Here is a 22,655-nt window from a genome sequence, read left to right on the forward strand (position 1 = left end):
AGATATTTAAATTCCAGTTTAAGCACAATTAGACAGTGACTTGCTTTTGCTGACCGAAAAAAAGAATGTTGTTTTTGAAAGGTGCATGAATGCAAATTATTTCTATTTTTTTTTCCTATACATTAATCAAATGGAATCAAAAGGAGTGTCAATAAAGTACGGGATCGATAAGCAAAATCAATAAGAGAAGCTGTATTGATGAAACACCTGTTGCTGATTCCCAATCGTATTTTACAGAGTTGGAATGTTAAATTTCCCTCAGTATTTGGCAAATATTATTTTATAGGGGATGCCTAGGCCAGAATCAGGCGCATCCTATCAGGGATAAAGTTGCTGCTGTTGCTGAGTTTCCTGTGTCTATCACTGCCTGTTGTTTCCCCTGTAACACTCACACTCTGTGCTGGCTCCAGCTACTTACCTGTCATAGTATACAATCACCATAACCCCTTCATGTTCCTTTCCCAGTCTTGGAAACATGACACCTGGATGGACGTGAAAATTTTCACTCTTTTTCCTTCACAAAACTCTGACGCAGCCAGGAACACTCAGATCAATGTGCAATGTTGATTTTGTTTTTCATATTTATAGCTGTAAGTTGCAACACTGGTAAGAAAGCATGGTGAGAGTTAGTGAGTAGTGGCCATAACATAGTCACCTGCCTCCATGCTGCTTCCTACTCTGTTTTTTTGGCTCACTAACCGTGGTGTAAAAAGAATATAGGATATTAGACCATAGCACAATAGGTGTAGCACAGAAAGATGTTTCTCTGTTTTCTTTTGAAAGATTTATCATTTACTCTGACTACATTCAGCAGTACACAGAGTCAGAGAGTGACGTACTGGGCTTTGGCCTTTTGACAAGATGGAAGTTGCCTATGGGAGGGGAGGAAGGAAAGAGATAAATCAGCTGAATGACAAAGAGTTTGAATCAGAAAGCTGTCAGAGCTCAGCAGCTTCTCCTCTCTCTCTGATAATGGAGGCTCTGGAAGAAGCTGAACTCTGCTTCCCCCAGCTCAACACCTCCTGCAGGAAGACGACACATCCTCACTCGGAGACCACGATCATTTACACTGTGCTGTCCTCCATCACTCTGCTGACTGTGGTTCTTAACCTGCTGGTCATCATCTCTATCTCACACTTCAGGCAGAGATAAAACTTCTCCACATGGCATAAAAAGATTTTCATTTTCAGATTCCAGATACATGAATAAATGGCTTTGAGCTAGGAAACATAATGTTTCATTTAGGTCATGCTGTTCTGCATTTAGCCATTTTACAGATCAACTCATACTGATAGTATTGTAACTGCTAATAAGACTTATGTCAGCAAATTCAACATAAAATACTGTTTTCAGTGTTGATATTCTCTCATTTCAGGCAGCTCCACACCACCACCAACCTCCTCCTCCTCTCTCTGGCTGTTGCAGACTTCCTTGTGGGTCTCCTGCAGATGCCAGTTCTGCTTCTCCACAACCAAGGCTGCTGGATCCTGGGTGACATTATATGTGCTGTGCATTACTTTTTAGGTTTCCTTGTTATCAGTGTTTCAGTAGGAAACATGGTTCTCATATCAGTTGACCGTTACATAGCAATCTGTGACCCCATGTTTTACTCCACCAAAGTTACTCTGAAAACAGTTCAACTCTGTGTTTGTCTGTGTTGGATATTTTCTTCTGTCCACAGCACTTGGATACTGAGGGATGTCCTCGAACAACCGGGCAGGTATAACTCCTGTTATGGAGATTGTTTGGTTGTTGTCAATTTTGCTGAAGGAGTAGTTGATCTTGTTGTGACCTTCTTAGGCCCCATTGTTGTCATCACACTTTTGTATTTGAGAGTATTTGTGGTGGCTGTGTCTCAGGCTCGTGCCATGCGCTCTCACATTGCAACCGTCACACTCCAGCGTTCAGAGACTGTAAAAGCTAAGAGATCTGAGATAAAAGCAGCCAGGACTCTTGGTATTGTAGTAGCTGTGTTTCTTCTGTGCTCCTGTCCATATTATAGTTTTGCAGTTGCAGCTGAGAACAACTTGGTAGGGGCGTCATCTGCAGGGATTGAGATTTGGCTGTTGTATTTCAACTCCTGTCTAAACCCAGTGATCTATGTTTTTTTCTACCCCTGGTTCAGAAAGTCTATTAAACACATCGCCACACTTCATATACTGCAGCCAGGCTCCTGTGATACTAATTTCCTATAGAGAGAGACTTTTCTCTCTCCTCATTCCGTCTCTTTTAAGGTGAAATGAATTTTTAAGTTGCTGTTAACTAAATTCAACCGCCTGATAGTCTTCTGCTGACTCTATTAACTATTTCTGTTAAATTTTTTTCTGTCTGTCTTTTTAATTTCATTCTCATGGCAACACAACAAGCTGTATCTGATAGGTTCTTACCTGGTTTTAGTGTACAGTAAGGAATTTGGTGTATATCATTATTTGAAAAACATAGAAAATTATTCTTAAATTTTTTATCTGCTCTCAAACAAAGATATTTAGCCTAAAATCAAAGCCACTGGTGGAGCTAATTGTTCAGACTACTGGTTCACTTCTTATACTATTCAATGTATAGTGACTTTCTCTTGCTGATTCAAAAACCGTGATGTAAATTTTATCCTAATTTGTTATTTTTTGTTACTGTAATCAAATGGATTAAACAGGACAAGAACATTGATAACAACAACAACAACAACAACAACAACAATAATAATAATAATAATAATAATAATAATAATAATAATAATAATAATAATAATAATAATAGGGCAGTGGTTAGCACTGTTGCCTCACAGCAAGAGGGTTCCAGGTTTGAACCCCAGTCTGGGCTCTGTGCCTGTGTGGGTTTTCTGTGGGTTCTCCAGTTTCCTCCCACAATCCCAAAAACATGCACATTAGGTTAATTGGCTACTCTACATTGCCCCTATGTGTGAGTGTGTGTGTTGTTGTCTGTCTTTGTGTGTCGGCCCTGCGATTGACAGGGACCAGTCCAGGGTGTACCCCGCCTCTCGCCTGTAGTCAGCTGGGATAGGCTCCAGCTCCCCCGCGACCCTGCCAGTATAGAAAATGGATGGATAATAATGACAATAGTATAATAATGAAAAAAATTATATAATATGAGAATGATGGCATGGTGCAGTATACACCATGTACACTGATAAAAATTATAATATTAGTGGAATAAAATATGAGTATAATACTTTGTATAATGCAAAATAAGCTAGAAGACCAAATGGCTGTGATGAGCTATTTTTCCTGCCAGTGCCATGGACTGTCTTTAAATGGGCACAAATTAAAATTTAAGTTTAATGGTCTTAGTGATGCTTTCAGAGTGTGTGCATTCTTTGAACTAATGAAGCAGTGTTGGCTCTATAGTGAACTGGCCATGCATACTGTAGCTATACTATAGTGCGTTTTTACTGGTATGGATTCATTATCTGCTTGTTAGTTCAAATCTGTAGGACAGCCCAACCTTTAAAAGGGACTGCAAAGAAACTTTTAATAAAAGAGGCCTTGCCCATTTACAAAGGCGTTTTCAGTTATTCTGGCAAATTAGACTCAGGTTGAAGATAGGTGGGGCTAATCTGGAGTTATATGGGGTCATCAAATGAATCAATGATATAGATGTAAAGATGTGATGCAAAATCAGCAGGAGGGTCCGACAGATGTCAGTCAAACACAGTCTGTCAGGGAGGGGCGCCTTGGGAGTGCACAGCTATTCATTACAATTACCGGCATATACACTATAGTGATAAAATAAACTCAAGTGGACCTAAAAAGCGTTCATTGAAAAGTTTAATACAGTTTGTATTATATGTTCCAACTTATAGTTTTTCATCTTTATAAAATATTACACTTTTAACGTGAATTACAGCAGGTTGTCTTTGAAAATGTAGGAGTAAAACGATTCTTCAAATCAAAACTGAAAAGACAACTTGTAACATGATAACTAGAGACTCGTTTCAATAGTCTGAAGAACACAACATCACAACATTATTTTAATTTTTTTTTATTATACCTCCTTTTTTTCTATGTATTTTGTCTGTGCTTATCCATATTATGTAAAGTGCTTTACAATTTGGAAACAATTGACCAAAATTATCCTAGACACTAACTGACTAAAGACTGAAGTAGTGACTTATTTTAAGTGCCCCTCTCTCTACAGCATGTGTGCATGACGGGAGTCAGGCTGCAGTATCTGAAGTGTAACAATTAGTTTCACTGATTTTCTAAACCAGGGGTAGAAGAAAGCATAGATCACTGGATTTAGACAAGAGTTACAATAAAGAAGCCAGACCAAAAAAGCTGAAAGTGTATTGCTGGCTGATGTGTCCTCACCTAAGAAAGCAGGATAAAAGTAAGGACAGAAACATATCAGAAAAACAACCACAACAACACCAAGAGTCCTGGCTGCTTTTCTCTCAGACTTCTTTGCGGTTACACTCACTGAGCCCTGGAGTGTGACAGCTGCAATATGAGACCTCATTGCTCGAGCCTGAGACACAGCCACCACAAATACTTTCACATACAGAACTATGATGACAGTAATGGGGCCAATAAAGGTCAACATCACGTCAACAGCTCCTGTTATGAAGTCAATTACAACTACACACTCTCCATAGCAGGAATTATATGTATCTGGATGTTTAGGGAAGACGTTCAGTATCACACCGTTGTACAACACAGAGCAGGCCCAACACAGACAAACACTGATTTTAACTCTTCTGTGAGTGACTTTGGTGGGGTAACACAAAGGCTCACAAATGGCCACATATCGGTCAACTGATATGAGCACCATGTTTCCTACTGAGGCAGATGTGAGGATAAAAGAGGCATGGTGCCTCAGTCCACATATCACGCTTCCCAAAAACCAGCAGCCCCCTATACGAAAGATTTGAACCGGCATCAACAAGAGGCCAACAAGGAAGTCTGAGACAGCCAGAGAGAGGAGGAGGAGGTTGGTGGAGGTGTGGAGCTGCCTGCAGAGAAAGGATATCATCACTGAGAATATTGTTGTATGTTGTGGAAGTCCTAAAATATTATTATTTACCACAGTATGAATAGTCAAATAAACAAAGTATGTCCAGATACAACAGTATAGAACATGCAGTAACATGTTTCAATAGACAGGATGTGTTCATCAATTGTACACTACTGTATGTGTGTCTGTAGTAGAGATTGGATTCCAACATTCATATAATTAATACATTCACTGATGGTCACAAAGAAAGTTATTATTAGTTGCATAGTAAGAGTCTTAGTCACACTATGACAGTATGTTTACTGCAAAAAGTAATAAGGTAAATATTCATACAAAGCTGTGATTTAGCAACATCTATTGTTAGTGCTTTATATTAGGGAAAATGATTATTTTAACTTGTAAGTTTATCTTTATGCCTGAAGTGAGAGATAGAGATGATGACCAGCAGGTTGAGAGCCACAGTGAGCAAAGAGATGCAGGACAGCAAGATGTAAAGGAATATGGTCTCAGCACGATGCTGCAACGGCTTCCTGCAGGAGGTGTTGAGAAGCTGTGGAAAGCAGAGTTCAGCTCCTTCCAGGGTCTCCATAATCAGAGAGAGGAGAGGAGAGGAGAGGAGAAGCTGCAGAGCTCTGGCAGCTCTCTGGCCAATGTTCTCTGTCATAAACCTGCTCATGGTTTTCCACCACGCCCACAGCCCTGAGGCCATAGCAACCAGTGACTCAGCAGTATCTATGCAGAAGTGGGCAATTGTGACTGTGATTGGATAATTAGATCAATTAACTCTTAGTCTCTCATATGGACCATTTTCACTGTTGACCATCTTGTCCTCTCCTTGCTATGATCAGCCCCCAGGGGGATGTTCTGAACTCTTTTTGGACTTTTGTTTAGACTCTTTAAATCCTCCATGTGGACTCTTGAGGACTCTTGTTTAGTTTCTTAAATTAATTTTGTAGTTTCCTGTTTTGTTTTTATAATCACATCACTCTGGTTTTGGTCTCTCAAGTTTTGGGTTTTGTTTCCTGTTTTACTTTGAAGCTCTGGCCCTTGTGTATGTATCCTGATAGTCCTACTATCACCCCAGGCAGTGGTACAGGTGCTAATATGACCATCCACTTTTACCACTACCCAGCAACTGGAAGCCAGTTATCTCAGATACACACCAAGCAGCAGGCTTGTTCAGAACTTCTCCAGAAGTTTTCTAGATAGTAGAAGTTAGTAATAGATTAAAAAACACAAGATCACAACATTATTTAAAGTTGTAAGTTTTAACGTGATATCAGTGCATGACATCCTTTTTCCTACATATTTTCTTTGTGTTTACCTACATTGTGTAAAGGGTTCTCCACAATTTGGAAACAACTTCCAAAAATTATATCAAAACACTGTCTTTGCTGGAGATTTTTCTTTTTTGTTGCAAAACCATATAAGGTGGTGTTATTTTAAAGCACATTAGTCTCAAATAATGAGTTAAACTTGACAGGACATGTTTGACAACCAAGCAGGCCACTTTAAAACACAAAGAAAACGCAATTTGTCATTTTTTATGTAGATAAATTTATTTACTGAGAATTAATAAATTAGTCCTTATAATATTCACATAAGTAGGGGTTATTGCAAAACAAAAAGAAAAGAAAATGAAAATCAGTTCTTATCCAGCTAACATAAGGATTTCAGTGACCAAAAAAGAGAAAAGAAAGAAAACAACATGGTGTCCAGATGCTGGAAGAATCTGCTCTTTATTTATCAGGTAAAAGATCCTCACAAATGTTCTGTGTAACACACATTCTAATAAAGTGCAGACTCTTTACTCAGTGTTACCAAGTTGTTTTTCACATTTTATCCCATCAGTGCTTAGTTGGCTGGTGAAGAAGCAACAACAAAACAATCCTCTGCTCTGTTCTCTACAGCATGTGTGCATCACAGGAGTCAGGCTGCAGTATCTGAAGTGTGACAATGAGTTTCATTGATTTTCTAAACCAGGGGTAGAACAAAGCATAGATCACTGGATTTACACAAGAGTTACAGTATAGAAGCCACACCCCGAAAACAGAAAATACATTGGTGGCTGATATGTCCTCGCCTGCAAAAGAGGGATAAAAGTAAGGACAGAAACATATCAGAAAAACAACCACAACAACACCAAGAGTCCTGGCTGCTTTTCTCTCAGACTTCTTTGCGGTTACACTCACTGAGCCCTGGAGTGTGACAGCTGCAATATGAGACCTCATTGCTCGAGCCTGAGACACAGCCACCACAAATACTTTCATATACAGAACTATGATGACAGTAATGGGGCTAATAAAGGTCAAAATCACATCAACAGCTCCTGTTATGAAGTCAATTACAGCTACACACTCTCCATAGCAGGAATTATATGTATCTGGATGTTTCAGGAAGACGTTCAGTATCACACCGTTGTACAACACAGAGCAGGCCCAACACAGACAAACACTGATTTTAACTCTTCTGTGAGTGACTTTGGTGGGGTAACACAAAGGCTCACAAATGGCCACATATCGGTCAACTGATATGAGCACCATGTTTCCTACTGAGGCAGATGTGAGGATACAAGAGGCATAGTTAAACAGTCCACATATCACGCTTCCCAAAAACCAGCAGCCCCCTATAAGGAAGATTCGAACCGGCATCAACAGGAGGCCAACAAGGAAGTCTGAGACAGCCAGAGAGAGGAGGAGGAGGTTGGTGGAGGTGTGGAGCTGCCTGCAGAGAAAGGATATCATCACTGAGAATATTGTTGTATGTTGTGGAAGTCCTAAAATATTATTTACCACAGTATGAATAGTCAAATAAACAAAGTATGTCAGTATAGAACATGCAGTAACATGTTTCAATAGACAGGAAGCTCATCAATTGTACACTACTGTATGTGTGTCTGTAGTAGAGATTGGATTCCAACATTCATATCATTAATACATTCACTGATGGTCACAAAGAAAGTTATTATCACTTGCATAGTAAGAGTCTTAGTCACACTATGACAGTATGTTTAATGCAAAAAGTAATAAGGTAAATATTCATGCCTGAAGTGAGAGATAGAGATGATGACCAGCAGGTTGAGAGCCACAGTGAGCAAAGAGATGCAGGACAGCAAGATGTAAAGGAATATGGTCTCAGCACGATGCTGCAACGGCTTCCTGCAGGAGGTGTTGAGAAGCTGTGGAAAGCAGAGTTCAGCTCCTTCCAGGGTCTCCATAATCAGAGAGAGGAGAGGAGAGGAGAGGAGAAGCTGCAGAGCTCTGGCAGCTCTCTGGCCAATGTTCTCTGTCATAAAGCTGATTCATCTCGCTCCTCCCTCTTTTCTCATAACCAAGACAGCTGGATCTGTTCTATGATGTAATGATCATATTCATTTACATTCACTGTGAAGCCTGAACTTGTGAACTTCTCAACTCTATTAAATATTTATATTCAACCAAATCCAAAAGATAAGGTCACAAGACGTCAGACTGTATCAGGTTAAACTGATGTTGTGATACGTAGTGTGGTTTGTTATAAAACAGAGGTTAAAGTTGGGACCCTCTCAGATCTTATAATGGGTGTGTATTGCATATTATGTGACATCACCCACACTCTGACTGCCATCCCTGAAAAACTTCCCCAAAAAACGTCTGTCAACCTCTTTTAATTCCCACAATTACAAATCTTCAGGGACAATCTGTATATGTGAAACACAGAGACATTTGTCCTCTCTCACCCAGTGTTGCTCTCATTGTGACATGACTTATAGTTTTTAATTGAATCCCCTCCAAGTGCAGAGAGTGCAGACCAAAACTCCCATAGACTGCCATGTTAAACTGAGCTCTCACGTTCTCATGAAGAATAGAGATCATGGGAGTTTTTAAACTGTGACAGCTCCCATACTGTAAACAGTTGGGACATATATAATACACCAGTGTCTTCACTGAAGCCTTGTGATGCTCATGGTGAAAACATTTTGTTGATAGGACTTGTACTTTTCAAGCTATGAGGGCATTTTTGATGACAAGTTTTACCTTATAAGCTGTTGTCTTCTGGGCAAACATGGTGGTCTGTCCAGGGGGCCCAGTCACCATAGCAACCAGTGACTCAGCAGTATCTGTGCAGAAGTGGGCAATTGTGACTGTGATTGGCTAATTAGATCAATTAACTCTTAGTCTCACGGGGCCATGGTCTCCTCTCATGGGGACCAGTTTCACTGTTGTCCATCTTGTCCTCTCCTTGCTATGAACAGCCCCCAGGGGGATGTTCTGAACTCTTTTTGGACTTTTAGTTAGATTCTTTATAGCCCCCATGGGGACTCTTGAGGACTCTTGTTTTTAATTTCTTAAATTTTCTTTATTGCAAAAAAAAAAAAATCAATTATTAATATGAGGTTGTTGATTTCAGTGACCAAAAACAGGAACAATAATTCCACCACTTTGATAAAAAGAGAAAAGAAAGAAAACAACATGGTGTCCAGATGCTGGAAGAATCTGCTCTTTATTTATCAGGTAAAAGATCCTCACAAATGTTCTGTGCTAACATACATCCTAATAAAGTTCAGACTCTTTACTCACTGTTACCAAGTTGTTTTTCACATTTTATCCCATCAGTGCTTAGTTGGCTGGTGAGGAAGCAACAACAAAACAATCCTCTGCTCTGTTCTCTACAGCATGTGTGCATCACAGGAGTCAGGCTGCAGTATCTGAAGTGTGACAATGAGTTTCATTGATTTTCTAAACCAGGGGTAGAACAAAGCATAGATCACTGGATTTAGGCAAGAGTTACAATATAGAAGCCACACCCCGAAAACAGAAAATACATTGCCGGCTGATGTGTCCTCGCCTGCAAAAGCAGGATAAAAGTAAGGACAGAAACATATCAGAAAAACAACCACAACAACACCAAGAGTCCTGGCTGCTTTTCTCTCAGACTTCTTTGCGGTTACACTCACTGAGCCCTGGAGTGTGACAGCTGCAATATGAGACCTCATTGCTCGAGCCTGAGACACAGCCACCACAAATACTTTCATATACAGAACTATGATGACAGTAATGGGGCTAATAAAGGTCAAAATCACATCAACAGCTCCTGTTATGAAGTCAATTACAACTAAACACTCTCCATAGCAGGAATTATATGCATCAGGATGTTTCAAGAAGACGTTCAGTATCACACCGTTGTACAACACAGAGCAGGCCCAACACAGACAAACACTGATTTTAACTCTTCTGTGAGTGACTTTGGTGGGGTAACACAAAGGCTCACAAATGGCCACATATCGGTCAACTGATATGAGCACCATGTTTCCCACTGAGGCAGATGTGAGGATAAAAGAGGCATAGTTAAACAGTCCACATATCACATTTCCCAAAAACCAGCAGCCCTCAATAAGCAGAATTCGAACCGGCATCAACAGGAGGCCAACAAGGAAGTCTGAGACAGCCAGAGAGAGGAGGAGGAGGTTGGTGGAGGTGTGGAGCTGCCTGCAGAGAAAGGATATCATCACTGAGAATATTGTTGTATGTTGTGGAAGTCCTAAAGTATTATTATTTACCACAGTATGAATAGTCAAATAAACAAAGTATGTCCAGATACAACAGTATAGAACATGCAGTAACATGCAGTAACATGTTTCAATAGACAGGATGTGTTCATCAGTTGCACACTACTGTATGTGTGTCTGTAGTAGAGATTGGATTCCAACATTCATATCATTAATACATTCACTGATGGTCACAAAGAAAGTTATTATTACTTGCATAGTAAGAGTCTTAGTCACACTATGACAGTATGTTTAATGCAAAAAGTAATACAGGTAAATTGTCTAAAATCTTTTCATCTCAAAATTTTATATTTTCATGACAACCTGTGATGTAGCAACAGCTATAGGTATTACTTGATATAAAAGAAATCTAAATTATTTTAACTTATAAGTTTATCTTTATGCCTGAAGTGAGAGATAGAGATGATGACCAGCAGGTTGAGAGCCACAGTGAGCAAAGAGATGCAGGACAGCAAGATGTAAAGGAATATGGTCTCAGCACGATGCTGCAACGGCTTCCTGCAGGAGGTGTTGAGAAGCTGTGGAAAGCAGAGTTCAGCTCCTTCCAGGGTCTCCATAATCAGAGAGAGGAGAGGAGAGGAGAGGAGAGGAGAGGAGAGGAGAAGCTGCAGAGCTCTGGCAGCTCTCTGGCCAATGTTCTCTGTCATAAACCTGCTCATGGTTTTCCACCACGCCCACAGCCCCGAGGCCATAGCAACCAGTGACTCAGCAGTATCTGTGCAGAAGTGGGCAATTGTGACTGTGATTGGATAATTAGATCAATTAACTCTTAGTCTCTCATATGGACCATTTTCACTGTTGACCATCTTGTCCTCTCCTTGCTATGATCAGCCCCCAGGGGGATGTTCTGAACTCTTTTTGGACTTTTGTTTAGACTCTTTAAATCCTCCATGTGGACTCTTGAGGACTCTTGTTTAGTTTCTTAAATTAATTTTGTAGTTTCCTGTTTTGTTTTTATAATCACATCACTCTGGTTTTGGTCTCTCAAGTTTTGGGTTTTGTTTCCTGTTTTACTTTGAAGCTCTGGCCCTTGTGTATGTATCTGATAGTCCTACTATCACCCCAGGCAGTGGTACAGGTGCTAATATGACCATCCACTTTTACCACTACCCAGCAACTGGAAGCCAGTTATCTCAGATACACACCAAGCAGCAGGCTTGTTCAGAACTTCTCCAGAAGTTTTCTAGATAGTAGAAGTTAGTAATAGATTAAAAAACACAAGATCACAACATTATTTAAAGTTGTAAGTTTTAACGTGATATCAGTGCATGACATCCTTTTTCCTACATATTTTCTTTGTGTTTACCTACATTGTGTAAAGGGTTCTTCACAATTTGGAAACAACTTCCAAAAATTATATCAAAACACTGTCTTTGCTGGAGATTTTTCTTTTTTGTTGCAAAACCATATAAGGTGGTGTTATTTTAAAGCACATTAGTCTCAAATAATGAGTTAAACTTGACAGGACATGTTTGACAACCAAGCAGGCCACTTTAAAACACAAAGAAAACACAATTTGTCATTTTTTATGTAGATAAATTTATTTACTGAGAATAAATAAATTAGTCCTTATAATATTCACATAAGTAGGGGTTATTGCAAAACAAAAAGAAAAGAAAATGAAAATCAGTTCTTATCCAGCTAACATAAGGATTTCAGTGACCAAAAAAGAGAAAAGAAAGAAAACAACATGGTGTCCAGATGCTGGAAGAATCTGTTCTTTATTTATCAGGTAAAAGATCCTCACAAATGTTCTGTGTAACACACATTCTAATAAAGTTCAGACTCTTTACTCAGTGTTACCAAGTTGTTTTTCACATTTTATCCCATCAGTGCTTAGTTGGCTGGTGAAGAAGCAACAACAAAACAATCCTCTGCTCTGTTCTCTACAGCATGTGTGCATCACAGGAGTCAGGCTGCAGTATCTGAAGTGTGACAATTAGTTTCACTGATTTTCTAAACCAGGGGTAGAACAAAGCATAGATCACTGGATTTAGACAAGAGTTACAATATAGAAGCCACACCCCGAAAACAGAAAATACATTGGTGGTTGACATGTCCTGGCCCACGAAAGAGGGATAAAAGTAAGGACAGAAACATATCAGAAAAACAACCACAACAACACCAAGAGTCCTGGCTGCTTTTCTCTCAGACTTCTTTGCGGTTACACTCACTGAGCCCTGGAGTGTGACAGCTGCAATATGAGACCTCATTGCTCGAGCCTGAGACACAGCCACCACAAATACTTTCATATACAGAACTATGATGACAGTAATGGGGCTAATAAAGGTCAAAATCACATCAACAGCTCCTGTTATGAAGTCAATTACAACTACACACTCTCCATAGCAGGAATTATATGTATCTGGATGTTTCAGGAAGACGTTCAGTATCACACCGTTGTACAACACAGAGCAGGCCCAACACAGACAAACACTGATTTTAACTCTTCTGTGAGTGACTTTGGTGGGGTAACACAAAGGCTCACAAATGGCCACATATCGGTCAACTGATATGAGCACCATGTTTCCCACTGAGGCAGACGTGAGGATAAAAGAGGCATAATAAAACAGTCCACATATCACATTTCCCAAAAACCAGCAGCCCTCAATAAGCAGAATTTGAACCGGCATCAACAGGAGGCCAACAAGGAAGTCTGAGACAGCCAGAGAGAGGAGGAGGAGGTTGGTGGAGGTGTGGAGCTGCCTGCAGAGAAAGGATATCATCACTGAGAATATTGCTGTATGTTGTGGAAGTCCTAAAGTATTATTATCTGCAACAGTATGAATAGACAAATAAACAAAGTATGTCCAGATACAACAGTATAGAACATGCAGTAACATGTTTCAATAGACAGGAAGCTCATCAGTTGCACACTACTGTATGTGTGTCTGTAGTAGAGATTGGATTCCAACATTCATATCATTAATACATTCACTGATGGTCACAAAGAAAGTTATTATTAGTTGCATAGTAAGAGTCTTAGTCACACGATGACAGTATGTTTAGTGCAAAAAGTAATACAGGTAAATTGTCTAAAATCTTTTCATCTCAAAATTTTATATTTTCATGAAAACCTGTGATGTAGAAACAGCTATAGTTATTACTTGACCTTAAGAAAAATCTGAATTATTTTAACATATAAGTTTATCTTTATGCCTGAAGTGAGAGATAGAGATGATGACCAGCAGGTTGAGAGCCACAGTGAGCAAAGAGATGCAGGACAGCAAGATGTAAAGGAATATGGTCTCAGCACGATGCTGCAATGGCTTCCTGCAGGAGGTGTTGAGAAGCTGTGGAAAGCAGAGTTCAGCTCCTTCCAGGGTCTCCATAATCAGAGAGAGGAGAGGAGAGGAGAGGCTGCAGAGCTCTGGCAGCTCTCTGGCCAATGTTCTCTGTCATAAAGCTAATTCATCTCGCTCCTCCCTCTTTTCTCATAACCAAGACAGCTGGATCTGTTCTGTGATGTAATGATCATATTCATTTTTATTCACTGTGAAGCCTGAACTTGTGAACTTGTATTGAATATTTATAGTTTTAACCAAAACTATATTTTTTAATCGTATATTGGCCCCATTTGTATCTGCCCTCTGGCTGCTTCCTGTCTTTGTCCTGTTTCCCTCCTTCGCTGATTGTCTGCCCCGCCCTGATTTGTGTCACCTGTTGTCAATTAGCCCTATTGTATATCAGCCTCATGGTTCTCCTGTCTCCTTGTTAGTTTATCTGCTTCCCAGTCCCTGCTTGTATCCGTGTTCTTACCTGATTCTGTTCCTGCTTTGGTTCTGTTTGTTCCAAAGTTCCTGTCAGCACCTTGGGTCCTGCCGGACTTTGCCTCCTGGTTTTGTTTTCTGTTCTGGTCTCAGTGTGTGCTCCTGTGGTTATCCTTGTGTTTCTTTTGGAACCACCAAACCCCTCTTGAGGACTTTTTAGGTTGACTTTCTCAATTTTAGTTATCTTGTGGTTTTTTTTTTTCCTTAGTGGCAATGGTCAGGGTTAGGGGAAGTCTGCAGGACATGAATGAAAGTCCATGCAATATCCTCTGGACTGAGTCAAACATGACTGTGTGTCCGTGAACCTCTGCAATGATGTTACTGCCATCAGTGCTGGCACTGGTCAAAGGAACACCCATACCACTGCCTGAGGTGTTAGTAGGTCAATAAATGCTACAAATAACATCACCCATAATCTCCTCGTACAAATATCCAGGATCTGACAACTGATTAGCCTGGATACACACCAAGCAGCAGGCAACTGCAAAATCTCCCCAGAAATTTTCTATTAGAAATTTTCTAATACATTATTAGTCCCTATGGATCCTTGTCCTCAAATTACTACTAACTACAATCACTGCTTCTGTGATTAGGAGAGAGGCCACCAATATTCAAGGCTATGGCAAAGGGCAAGGTGTTATACATTCCAGACACACACAATTTAGAGAGATCAGGATAAATTGATGTATTGATTTATTATCAATTTGCTAAATAATTTGTACATGAAAAGTACAGACACAAACACTGAAAAAATAAAACCTGGTTTTACTTCTTGAACAAATTTTAAATTTCGCATGGTTTTACTGACTTTAATGGAGAACACCTCTATCAGACAGATGTCAGTCGAACGCAGTATGTCCACACCAACACAGTCCTCAGTCGAGGTCAATCAAATTGAATGACAATACCTGTGAGGGGCGACCGTGGGAGTGCAAGGCCTTTAAAAATGCTAATCATTACAATAACCTGCATATACGCTGTAAGTACACATAAATGTTCAAGTAGGCCTATAAAGTGTTCATAAAGAAGTTTAATGCAGTTTAAATTATGTGTTCCAAATTATTGTTGTTCAATCTGTATAAAACCTTGGACTTTTTACTGTGTATTACATCAGGTTGTCTCTGACAAAACTTAAAAGATTTGGCCAATGTCACTGGTCAACCTGGAACCTGATAACTTAATTATTAGAATCTTTCAATAGATTTTTATAACACAACAACAGTATTATAAAGTTTGGACCTTTATTGTGAAATCAGCGTATGATCTCTTTTTTCTGTGTATTTTGTTTGTGTTTACCCACTTCGTATTCAGGGTGCTTGAGACGGTGGAAACAGCTGCCAAATATAATATCAAACACTGTCTTATTTTTAAGTAAGTTAGTCTCTCAAATGATGACTTAAACTTGACAGGACATGTTTGACAGCCAAGCAGGCAACTTTAAAAACATGAAGAAAACATAATTTGACATTTTTCATGTAGGATAATTTATTTGCTGCTTTATTTTTAGCATTATTTATAAATGAATGTGTCAAGATAATGTTCACATACATGGGTGTTTTAGCAATAAATAAATAAATAAATAAAAATTAAAACAAAAATCCGTTCCTACCCAGCTAATATGAGGTTTTTGATTTCAGTGACCAAAATCAGGAACAATAATTCCACTTTCATGAAAAAAGAATAGAAAGAAAACAACATGAAGAATCTGCTCTTTATTTATCAGGTGAAAGATCCTCACAAATGTTCTGTGTAACACACATCCTAATAAAGTTCAGACTCTTCACTCAGTGTCACCAAGTTGTTTTTCACATTTTATCCCATCAGTGCTTAGTTGGCTGGTGAAGAAGCAACAACAAAACAATCCTCTGCTCTGTTCTCTACAGCATGTGTGCATCACAGGAGTCAGGCTGCAGTATCTGAAGTGTGACAATGAGTTTCACTGATTTTCTAAACCAGGGGTAGAACAAAGCATAGATCACTGGATTTAGGCAAGAGTTACAATATAGAAACCAGATCCCAAAAACTGAGAAATCATTGCCAGCTGATGTGTCCTCGCCTGCAAAAGCAGGATAAAAGTAAGGACAGAAACATAACAGAAAAACAACCACAACAACACCAAGAGTCCTGGCTGCTTTTCTCTCAGACTTCTTTGCGGTTACACTCACTGAGCCCTGGAGTGTGACAGCTGCAATATGAGACCTCATTGCTCGAGCCTGAGACACAGCCACCACAAATACTTTCATATACAGAACTATGATGACAGTAATGGGGCTAATAAATGTCAAAATCACATCAACAGCTCCTGTTATGAAGTCAATTACAGCTACACACTCTCCATAGCAGGAATTATATGCATCAGGATGTTTCAGGAAGACGTTCAGTATCACACCGTTGTACAACACAGAGCAGGCCCAACACAGACAAACACTGATTTTAACTCTTCTGTGAGTGACTTTGGTGGGGTAACACAAAGGCTCACAAATGGCCACATATCGGTCAACTGATATGAGCACCATGTTTCCTACTGAAGCAGATGTGAGGATAAAAGAGGCATAGTTAAACAGTCCACATATCACGCTTCCCAAAAACCAGCAGCCCCCTATAAGGAGGATTCGAACCGGCATCAACAGGAGGCCAACAAGGAAGTCTGAGACAGCCAGAGAGAGGAGGAGGAGGTTGGTGGAGGTGTGGAGCTGCCTGCAGAGAAAGGATATCATCACTGAGATAAAGAATGTGTCTGTAGTAGAGGTCGCAACATTCATATCATTAATACATTCACTGATGGTGACAAAGAGTTATTATTAGTTGTAGTAGTAAGAATATTTGTAATAATACACAAGTATGTTTAATGCAAAAAGCAATACATGTAAATTGTCTAAAATCTTTTCATCTCAAAATTTTATATTTTCATGAAAACGTGATGTAGCGACAGCTATAGTTATTACTTGATATAAAAAAAAAAATCAAAAATATTTTAACATATAAGTTTATCTTTATGCCTGAAGTGAGAGATAGAGATGATGACCAGCAGGTTGAGAGCCACAGTGAGCAAAGAGATGCAGGACAGCAAGATGTAAAGGAATATGGTCTCAGCACGATGCTGCAACGGCTTCCTGCAGGAGGTGTTGAGAAGCTGTGGAAAGCAGAGTTCAGCTCCTTCCAGGGTCTCCATAATCAGAGGAGAGGAGAGGAGAGGAGAGGAGAGGAGAGGAGAGGAGAGGAGAGGAGAGGAGAGGAGAGGCTGCAGAGCTCTGGCAGCTCTCTGGCCAATGTTCTCTGTCATAAAGCTGATTCACCTCGCTCCTCCCTCTTTTCTCATAACCAAGACAGTTGGATCTGTTCTATGATGTAATGATCATATTCATTTATATTCACTTTGAAGCCTGAACTAGTGGACTTGTATTGAATATTTATAGTTTTAACCAAAACAATATTTGCTAAAATATAGAAATAAAATGATTCTATTTCATTTTTAGTGAATATTAAGCCCTGTCCTTAAACGAAAAAAGATCTAGCACAGCAATACATGGGGCTATGACCTATACCATATCCCTCCACAATGCCATCAAATTAGGGTCTATTTCTTTCTTTTTTTTTTACTCATCCATTTATTTGTTGTTAATTCAGAGAATAAATAGCACATTTTACATAGCTTTACTGTGTTTAATGGGACCCCTTTATGTGACTGAACTGTGTTTTTTCTTTTTTTTATTTTAACATACCTGCCTGCCTTATACCATGTGCCATTTCAAAGGTTTCCTAGAAATTAGGTTTTGGTCTTGGGGGGTCTGCTTAGCCTAGCTGCTGCAGTAGATCTTTGATAAAACCTTCTCTCACATTCATCCTGCTCCCATCATTTTCATTCATAAAATCATTAGTCACATGTTTCTTTGCATGTTTACCTTCCTTTTTGCTGCTCTCTATGTAGTTGTAAAGTTTTTTCAAAAATGTTTTTAAAAAGATGAAGGTGAGAAACTTAATGGCATGGCAGATTACTGCTGCGGTGTTACATGCTGGTGCAGCACTGACCTAGACCATTATGGTAAAGAGGAAGCCTTGTACAAAGATGAAGTTCTAGACTTTGCTACTGAGCTGACCTGGAGTGCTGGAGCCCAGGCCTTTAGAGAATGACTTTGAATATTGTCAGCTCTACCCTACTGAATACCGCGGACACACTTTGAAACTGTATTCCCATTGGATATGGGAGGGGACACCAAAGAGAGGTACATCAGTTGAATGACTGAGAGCTCTGGACAGAAAGTTGTTGGAGTGCAGCAGCTTTGCCTCTCCTCCTCTTGGAATATCTTGATGGAGAACTTAGACTTTCTTCAATTCAACACCTCCTGCAGGAAGACCATTCATTCCTACTCTGAGGACATTCTCACTTACAGTCTGTTGTCCTGTGTCACGCTGCTCACCGTGGTTCTCAACCTGCTCGTCATCATCTCTATTTCCCACTTCAGGCAGAGAATCATCTCTACATTCACATGTCACATTTAGGTGTTTAATGAAAACGTTCAGGGGTTAAATACTTTTGACAGTGTTTTATCACTAATTTTGAGACATAGACATCTGCAAAACATTGGTGTAAACACATCTTTACTTATTTTTACGACTAGTAACGCTGTGAAATTGCTTACAAGTTGATGTTGATGATGTTGATTTTTTTCTGCCTCACACCCATCACAGATATCCTGTGATACCTGAACAGTATACATGTACATAAAGTATGCTTTTGTGTTTTGACGTTTAATCACTGCATATTGTTTGTTTGCAAATGCTTTTGGGTCATTACACTGTATAATATAACAGAAAAGATTTAAATGTTGATATTCTCCCATTTCAGGAAGCTCTACACCACCACCAACCTCCTCCTCCTCTCTCTGGCTGTCTCAGACTTCCTTGTGGGTCTCCTGCTGATGCCATTTGAACTTTTCATGCGAAGCTGCTGGATCATAGGTAACTTTATGTGTGCTGTGACTTACTTTGTCGGATTTTTATTTGTCAATGCCTCAGTAGGAACCATGGTTCTCATATCAGTTGACCGCTACATAGCAATCTGTGACCCCATGTTTTACTCCACCAAAGTTACTCTGAAAAGAGTTCAGCTCTGTGTTTGTCTGTGTTGGATATTTTCATCTGTCCATGGGAGTTTAATGATGAAGGATTTCCTAAAGCAGCCGGACAGGTACGATCCCTGTTATGGACAGTGCTGTATTGTAATCAATGAAAATGAAGGAACTGTTGATCTTATTGTGACCTTTATCGGACCCATCACTGTCATCATAGTTCTGTATATGAGAGTTTTTGTGGTGGCTGTGTCGCAGGCTCGAGCCATGCGCTTTCATTCTGCAGCTGTTACATTCCAGCGTCCAGAGACTGTAACTGCAAAGAAATCTGAGTTGAAAGCAGCCAGGACTCTTGGTGTTGTCATAGCTGTGTTTCTGATGTGCTTCTGCCCATTTTACTGTGTGTCCTTGTCAGGCCGTAAGATCTTGGTTAGCTCTTCAAATGAGGATTTTACTGTTTTTGTGATGTATTTTAACTCCTGTCTAAACCCTCTGATCTATGCTTTTTTTTACCCCTGGTTTAGAAAATCTATTAAATTCATTGTTACACTTGAGATTCTACAGCCCGACTTGCGTGAGGCCAACATACTCTAGAGAGTATGTGGGGAGTGACTGAAACCTTTTTTTGGGGGGGGGGGGGGGGGGGGGGGTTTATGTGGTTTAGTCATGCAACTTGATAATCTTCAACTCTGTAGATTTTGACTGTCAAAAAGTTATTAATAATAATACTTCTTTGTGCTGTGTTCATTTTGTTGAATCAGAGAGTGTACGTACTATACACAGGTAATTAAAAAATTGCTGCGTGCAGAAAAGTTCATGTTATTAAAATATAAAACCTTAATAAGTTATAACAAGAAACTTTTCACGTGATACTAATCTGTTTTTATTTGCTACAACACAACTATAATTAAAGTTAATCTGTCCCCGTGTCTAAATGTTCCTTTATCAGACTAGACAGACAGACAGACAGATAGAAGAGTCCAATAAAGACCTGAGGCTGGAATAGTTTTTCATTCTTTACTGGATTCCCTCTTGTCTAACTGAACAAGCTGTAAAACTGAAACAGAGAAGTACAACAGAAAGAATGTTAAATAAATATATTCCAATCATACACTTACAGTGCTCTATACTATACTATACTATACTATGCTATGCTATCCTATCCTATACTATACTATACTATACTATACTATACGACTACAACTATACTCCCAGTACTATGTAATATCTCCTTACAAGCATATATGTACATATCAGTATGTCTGAAATCCTGTCTAAAACCTATATATTTACATGCTGGCGAGAATTCAAACTTATATAAACAAACAATACCCAAAGCAGATATGTAAAATGCATGCAACAGTTCAACTGAAAATAATATAAATTCACTAAAAATAACCTTGTAAATGTGCTGCAGACAAAATATAATGTCAGTGCAGTACAGAAAAGTGATCAAATGCATGCTTGTTACAGCCACCACACTGCTAAACAGAGGCCTTTTCCACATTTGTCCACAAGAGAGCGCTGAAAAACCCTGATTGGCTGCAACACAGAGGCAGTTTGGTGTAGTAGTTTAAAAAAAAGTATAACGTTGAGTCAGAATGCAAATTTTCTGTCAAAGTTTTACATGTGTGGTATCCATAAGAAGACATATTTGTGCCAATATCATCTCAATCATAATATTATGATATTTAGTAATATTATTGGATATTTAGAACTTAAAATCCTTAAAGTTATTATAATCATGCATGATAATGCTAATCACATCATTCCATTTTGAAATGTGTCAGTGTTTACATACTGTAAATTTAATTTAATCAACTTGTTTAAGCTGTATTTATATAAACCCTTCATGCTAAAACATTAATGAACATTGTAGGTTTTAGAAAATTGTGGTTTCATATTAATCGTAAGATTTGCAGTCACAGAAACTATGAAGATGTTTCACTTAATTGATTTTGAAGCAGTTTGGGGTCACAAACATAAAACATACTCTTTGTGAGAACAGTTAGATAAAGACGTGATCTGACAGGGTTGAAGCTAGATTCAGTGTTTTGTCTGTGGAAGCTGATGTGCCTACTAAAGGCCACCAGAGGGCACCCAAGCTAACTGTAACAGAAGATGCCACAGTACAGAAGCTCTGATTAGAAAAGCCAATCAATATGTTCATATCTGATGAACAGCTCCTGTGATTGCATTTTACACACTGAACGAATGATCAGATATCATGTCCCGTTTACATTTCTAATATTGTATTTAACCTTTTTAAAAAACTGGCCCGGGCCAGGCTCGGAAACAAAGAGTAGCTGAACATTTACTATGGGGGTGTCACAGAGAAAGGCCTCCCGTGGGAAATCAGGCAAGCAACCTTCATTTCCTGTTTGAAATCCTCTCCTGCTAGTCTATTAAGAACTATTTCATATATTTTTTTGGAAAAGACTTTTTTGTTGTGGTTCCATCCAGATACAGAATTTACTTTGAGCCATAGCTGACAATTATGTATTTTCACATTCTACTTAAAACTAGTTATAACATAAATTCAGCCCGTTTTTTTTACAGTTGTTCATTGATCAAAGAACAGTATTTAAAAAGACCTGAATGCCCTGAATGCCTGCAGAGAAATGTACTACCAACAATCAACCAGCAGATGGCACCATGTTACTTGTGTGAAATATTCTGCAGCAATGACCTATTTTCAGTGTTTCAGAAAGCTTTGTTTCCTTCATCTTTACCTTTGACCTGGAAGAAGGACCAAACTCCTCGTATAATTTGTAGCTTTTTCTACTACAAGGACCTACAATCAAAAAATCCTTTAACTCATAGAGGTCGTTTCTATTTCCTGACTGAAACACCCACTGAGCACTTTATTAGGGCCTCTCCTTTCTCTCACAACAGCCTCAGTTCTTCATGGCATTGATTCCACAAGATGTTGGAAACGTTCTGTTCAGATCCTGGTCCATGTTGACCAGTTTCTGTACATTTATCAGCTGCACAACTATTTTGCATCTATATAGTTACTTGCATTGCTTTAAAAACTGTAAGTGAAGCAATGCCACCTCCACTTAGACACTCCAACATGCATTCATTCACAGTCTTCTTAATCATCCTCTCATACGTACACTGTCTGACTAAAACAGAGAAACAGGGACAGTCTGAACTGATGTGAGTTGTGAACTGTCAATGTATGATTGGTGACACACAGGAGGGCGCCTTTTCAGGCTACCACCACCGCAAAGTAAGAGGTTAGTTATGAACCCTCAAGTAGGCCTAAAGTTATTTTTACACAGTGTTCCTTGTTTT

At 39.2% G+C, this 22,655-nt stretch overlaps 7 protein-coding genes across 7 annotated transcripts; 2 read left to right on the top strand and 5 right to left on the bottom strand.

Moving 5' to 3' along the window:
- Positions 1–972: 972 nt before the first annotated feature.
- LOC121194607 (trace amine-associated receptor 13c-like) lies at positions 973–2,195 on the top strand. Its single transcript, XM_041057559.1, has 2 exons — positions 973–1,142; positions 1,376–2,195. The coding sequence occupies exons 1-2, from the start codon at positions 973–975 to the stop codon at positions 2,193–2,195; spliced, it is 990 nt and encodes a 329-aa protein (XP_040913493.1).
- A 1,951-nt stretch (positions 2,196–4,146) lies between these two features.
- LOC121194668 (trace amine-associated receptor 13c-like) lies at positions 4,147–5,557 on the bottom strand. Its single transcript, XM_041057645.1, has 2 exons — positions 5,385–5,557; positions 4,147–4,966 (listed from the first exon to the last, which is right to left on the bottom strand). Exons 1-2 carry the CDS (start codon positions 5,555–5,557, stop codon positions 4,147–4,149), a joined length of 993 nt encoding a protein of 330 aa, XP_040913579.1.
- Positions 5,558–6,872: 1,315 nt separating this feature from the next.
- Positions 6,873–8,185, bottom strand: LOC121194628 (trace amine-associated receptor 13c-like). Its single transcript, XM_041057592.1, has 2 exons — positions 8,013–8,185; positions 6,873–7,692 (listed from the first exon to the last, which is right to left on the bottom strand). The coding sequence occupies exons 1-2, from the start codon at positions 8,183–8,185 to the stop codon at positions 6,873–6,875; spliced, it is 993 nt and encodes a 330-aa protein (XP_040913526.1).
- Positions 8,186–9,616: 1,431 nt separating this feature from the next.
- Positions 9,617–11,073, bottom strand: LOC121194614 (trace amine-associated receptor 13c-like). The gene is made up of 2 exons (XM_041057568.1): positions 10,901–11,073; positions 9,617–10,436 (listed from the first exon to the last, which is right to left on the bottom strand). Exons 1-2 carry the CDS (start codon positions 11,071–11,073, stop codon positions 9,617–9,619), a joined length of 993 nt encoding a protein of 330 aa, XP_040913502.1.
- Positions 11,074–12,402: 1,329 nt separating this feature from the next.
- Positions 12,403–13,848, bottom strand: LOC121194573 (trace amine-associated receptor 13c-like). The gene is made up of 2 exons (XM_041057512.1): positions 13,676–13,848; positions 12,403–13,222 (listed from the first exon to the last, which is right to left on the bottom strand). The coding sequence occupies exons 1-2, from the start codon at positions 13,846–13,848 to the stop codon at positions 12,403–12,405; spliced, it is 993 nt and encodes a 330-aa protein (XP_040913446.1).
- Positions 13,849–16,163: 2,315 nt separating this feature from the next.
- Positions 16,164–17,458, bottom strand: LOC121194393 (trace amine-associated receptor 13c-like). The gene is made up of 2 exons (XM_041057270.1): positions 17,286–17,458; positions 16,164–16,983 (listed from the first exon to the last, which is right to left on the bottom strand). Exons 1-2 carry the CDS (start codon positions 17,456–17,458, stop codon positions 16,164–16,166), a joined length of 993 nt encoding a protein of 330 aa, XP_040913204.1.
- A 1,136-nt stretch (positions 17,459–18,594) lies between these two features.
- Positions 18,595–19,949, top strand: LOC121194591 (trace amine-associated receptor 13c-like). Its single transcript, XM_041057536.1, has 2 exons — positions 18,595–18,749; positions 19,133–19,949. The coding sequence occupies exons 1-2, from the start codon at positions 18,595–18,597 to the stop codon at positions 19,947–19,949; spliced, it is 972 nt and encodes a 323-aa protein (XP_040913470.1).
- The last annotated feature ends 2,706 nt before the right edge of the window (positions 19,950–22,655 follow it).

This window comes from Toxotes jaculatrix, chromosome 15 (genome assembly GCF_017976425.1).
Source record: "Toxotes jaculatrix isolate fToxJac2 chromosome 15, fToxJac2.pri, whole genome shotgun sequence".
NCBI lineage: Eukaryota > Metazoa > Chordata > Actinopteri > Toxotidae > Toxotes > Toxotes jaculatrix.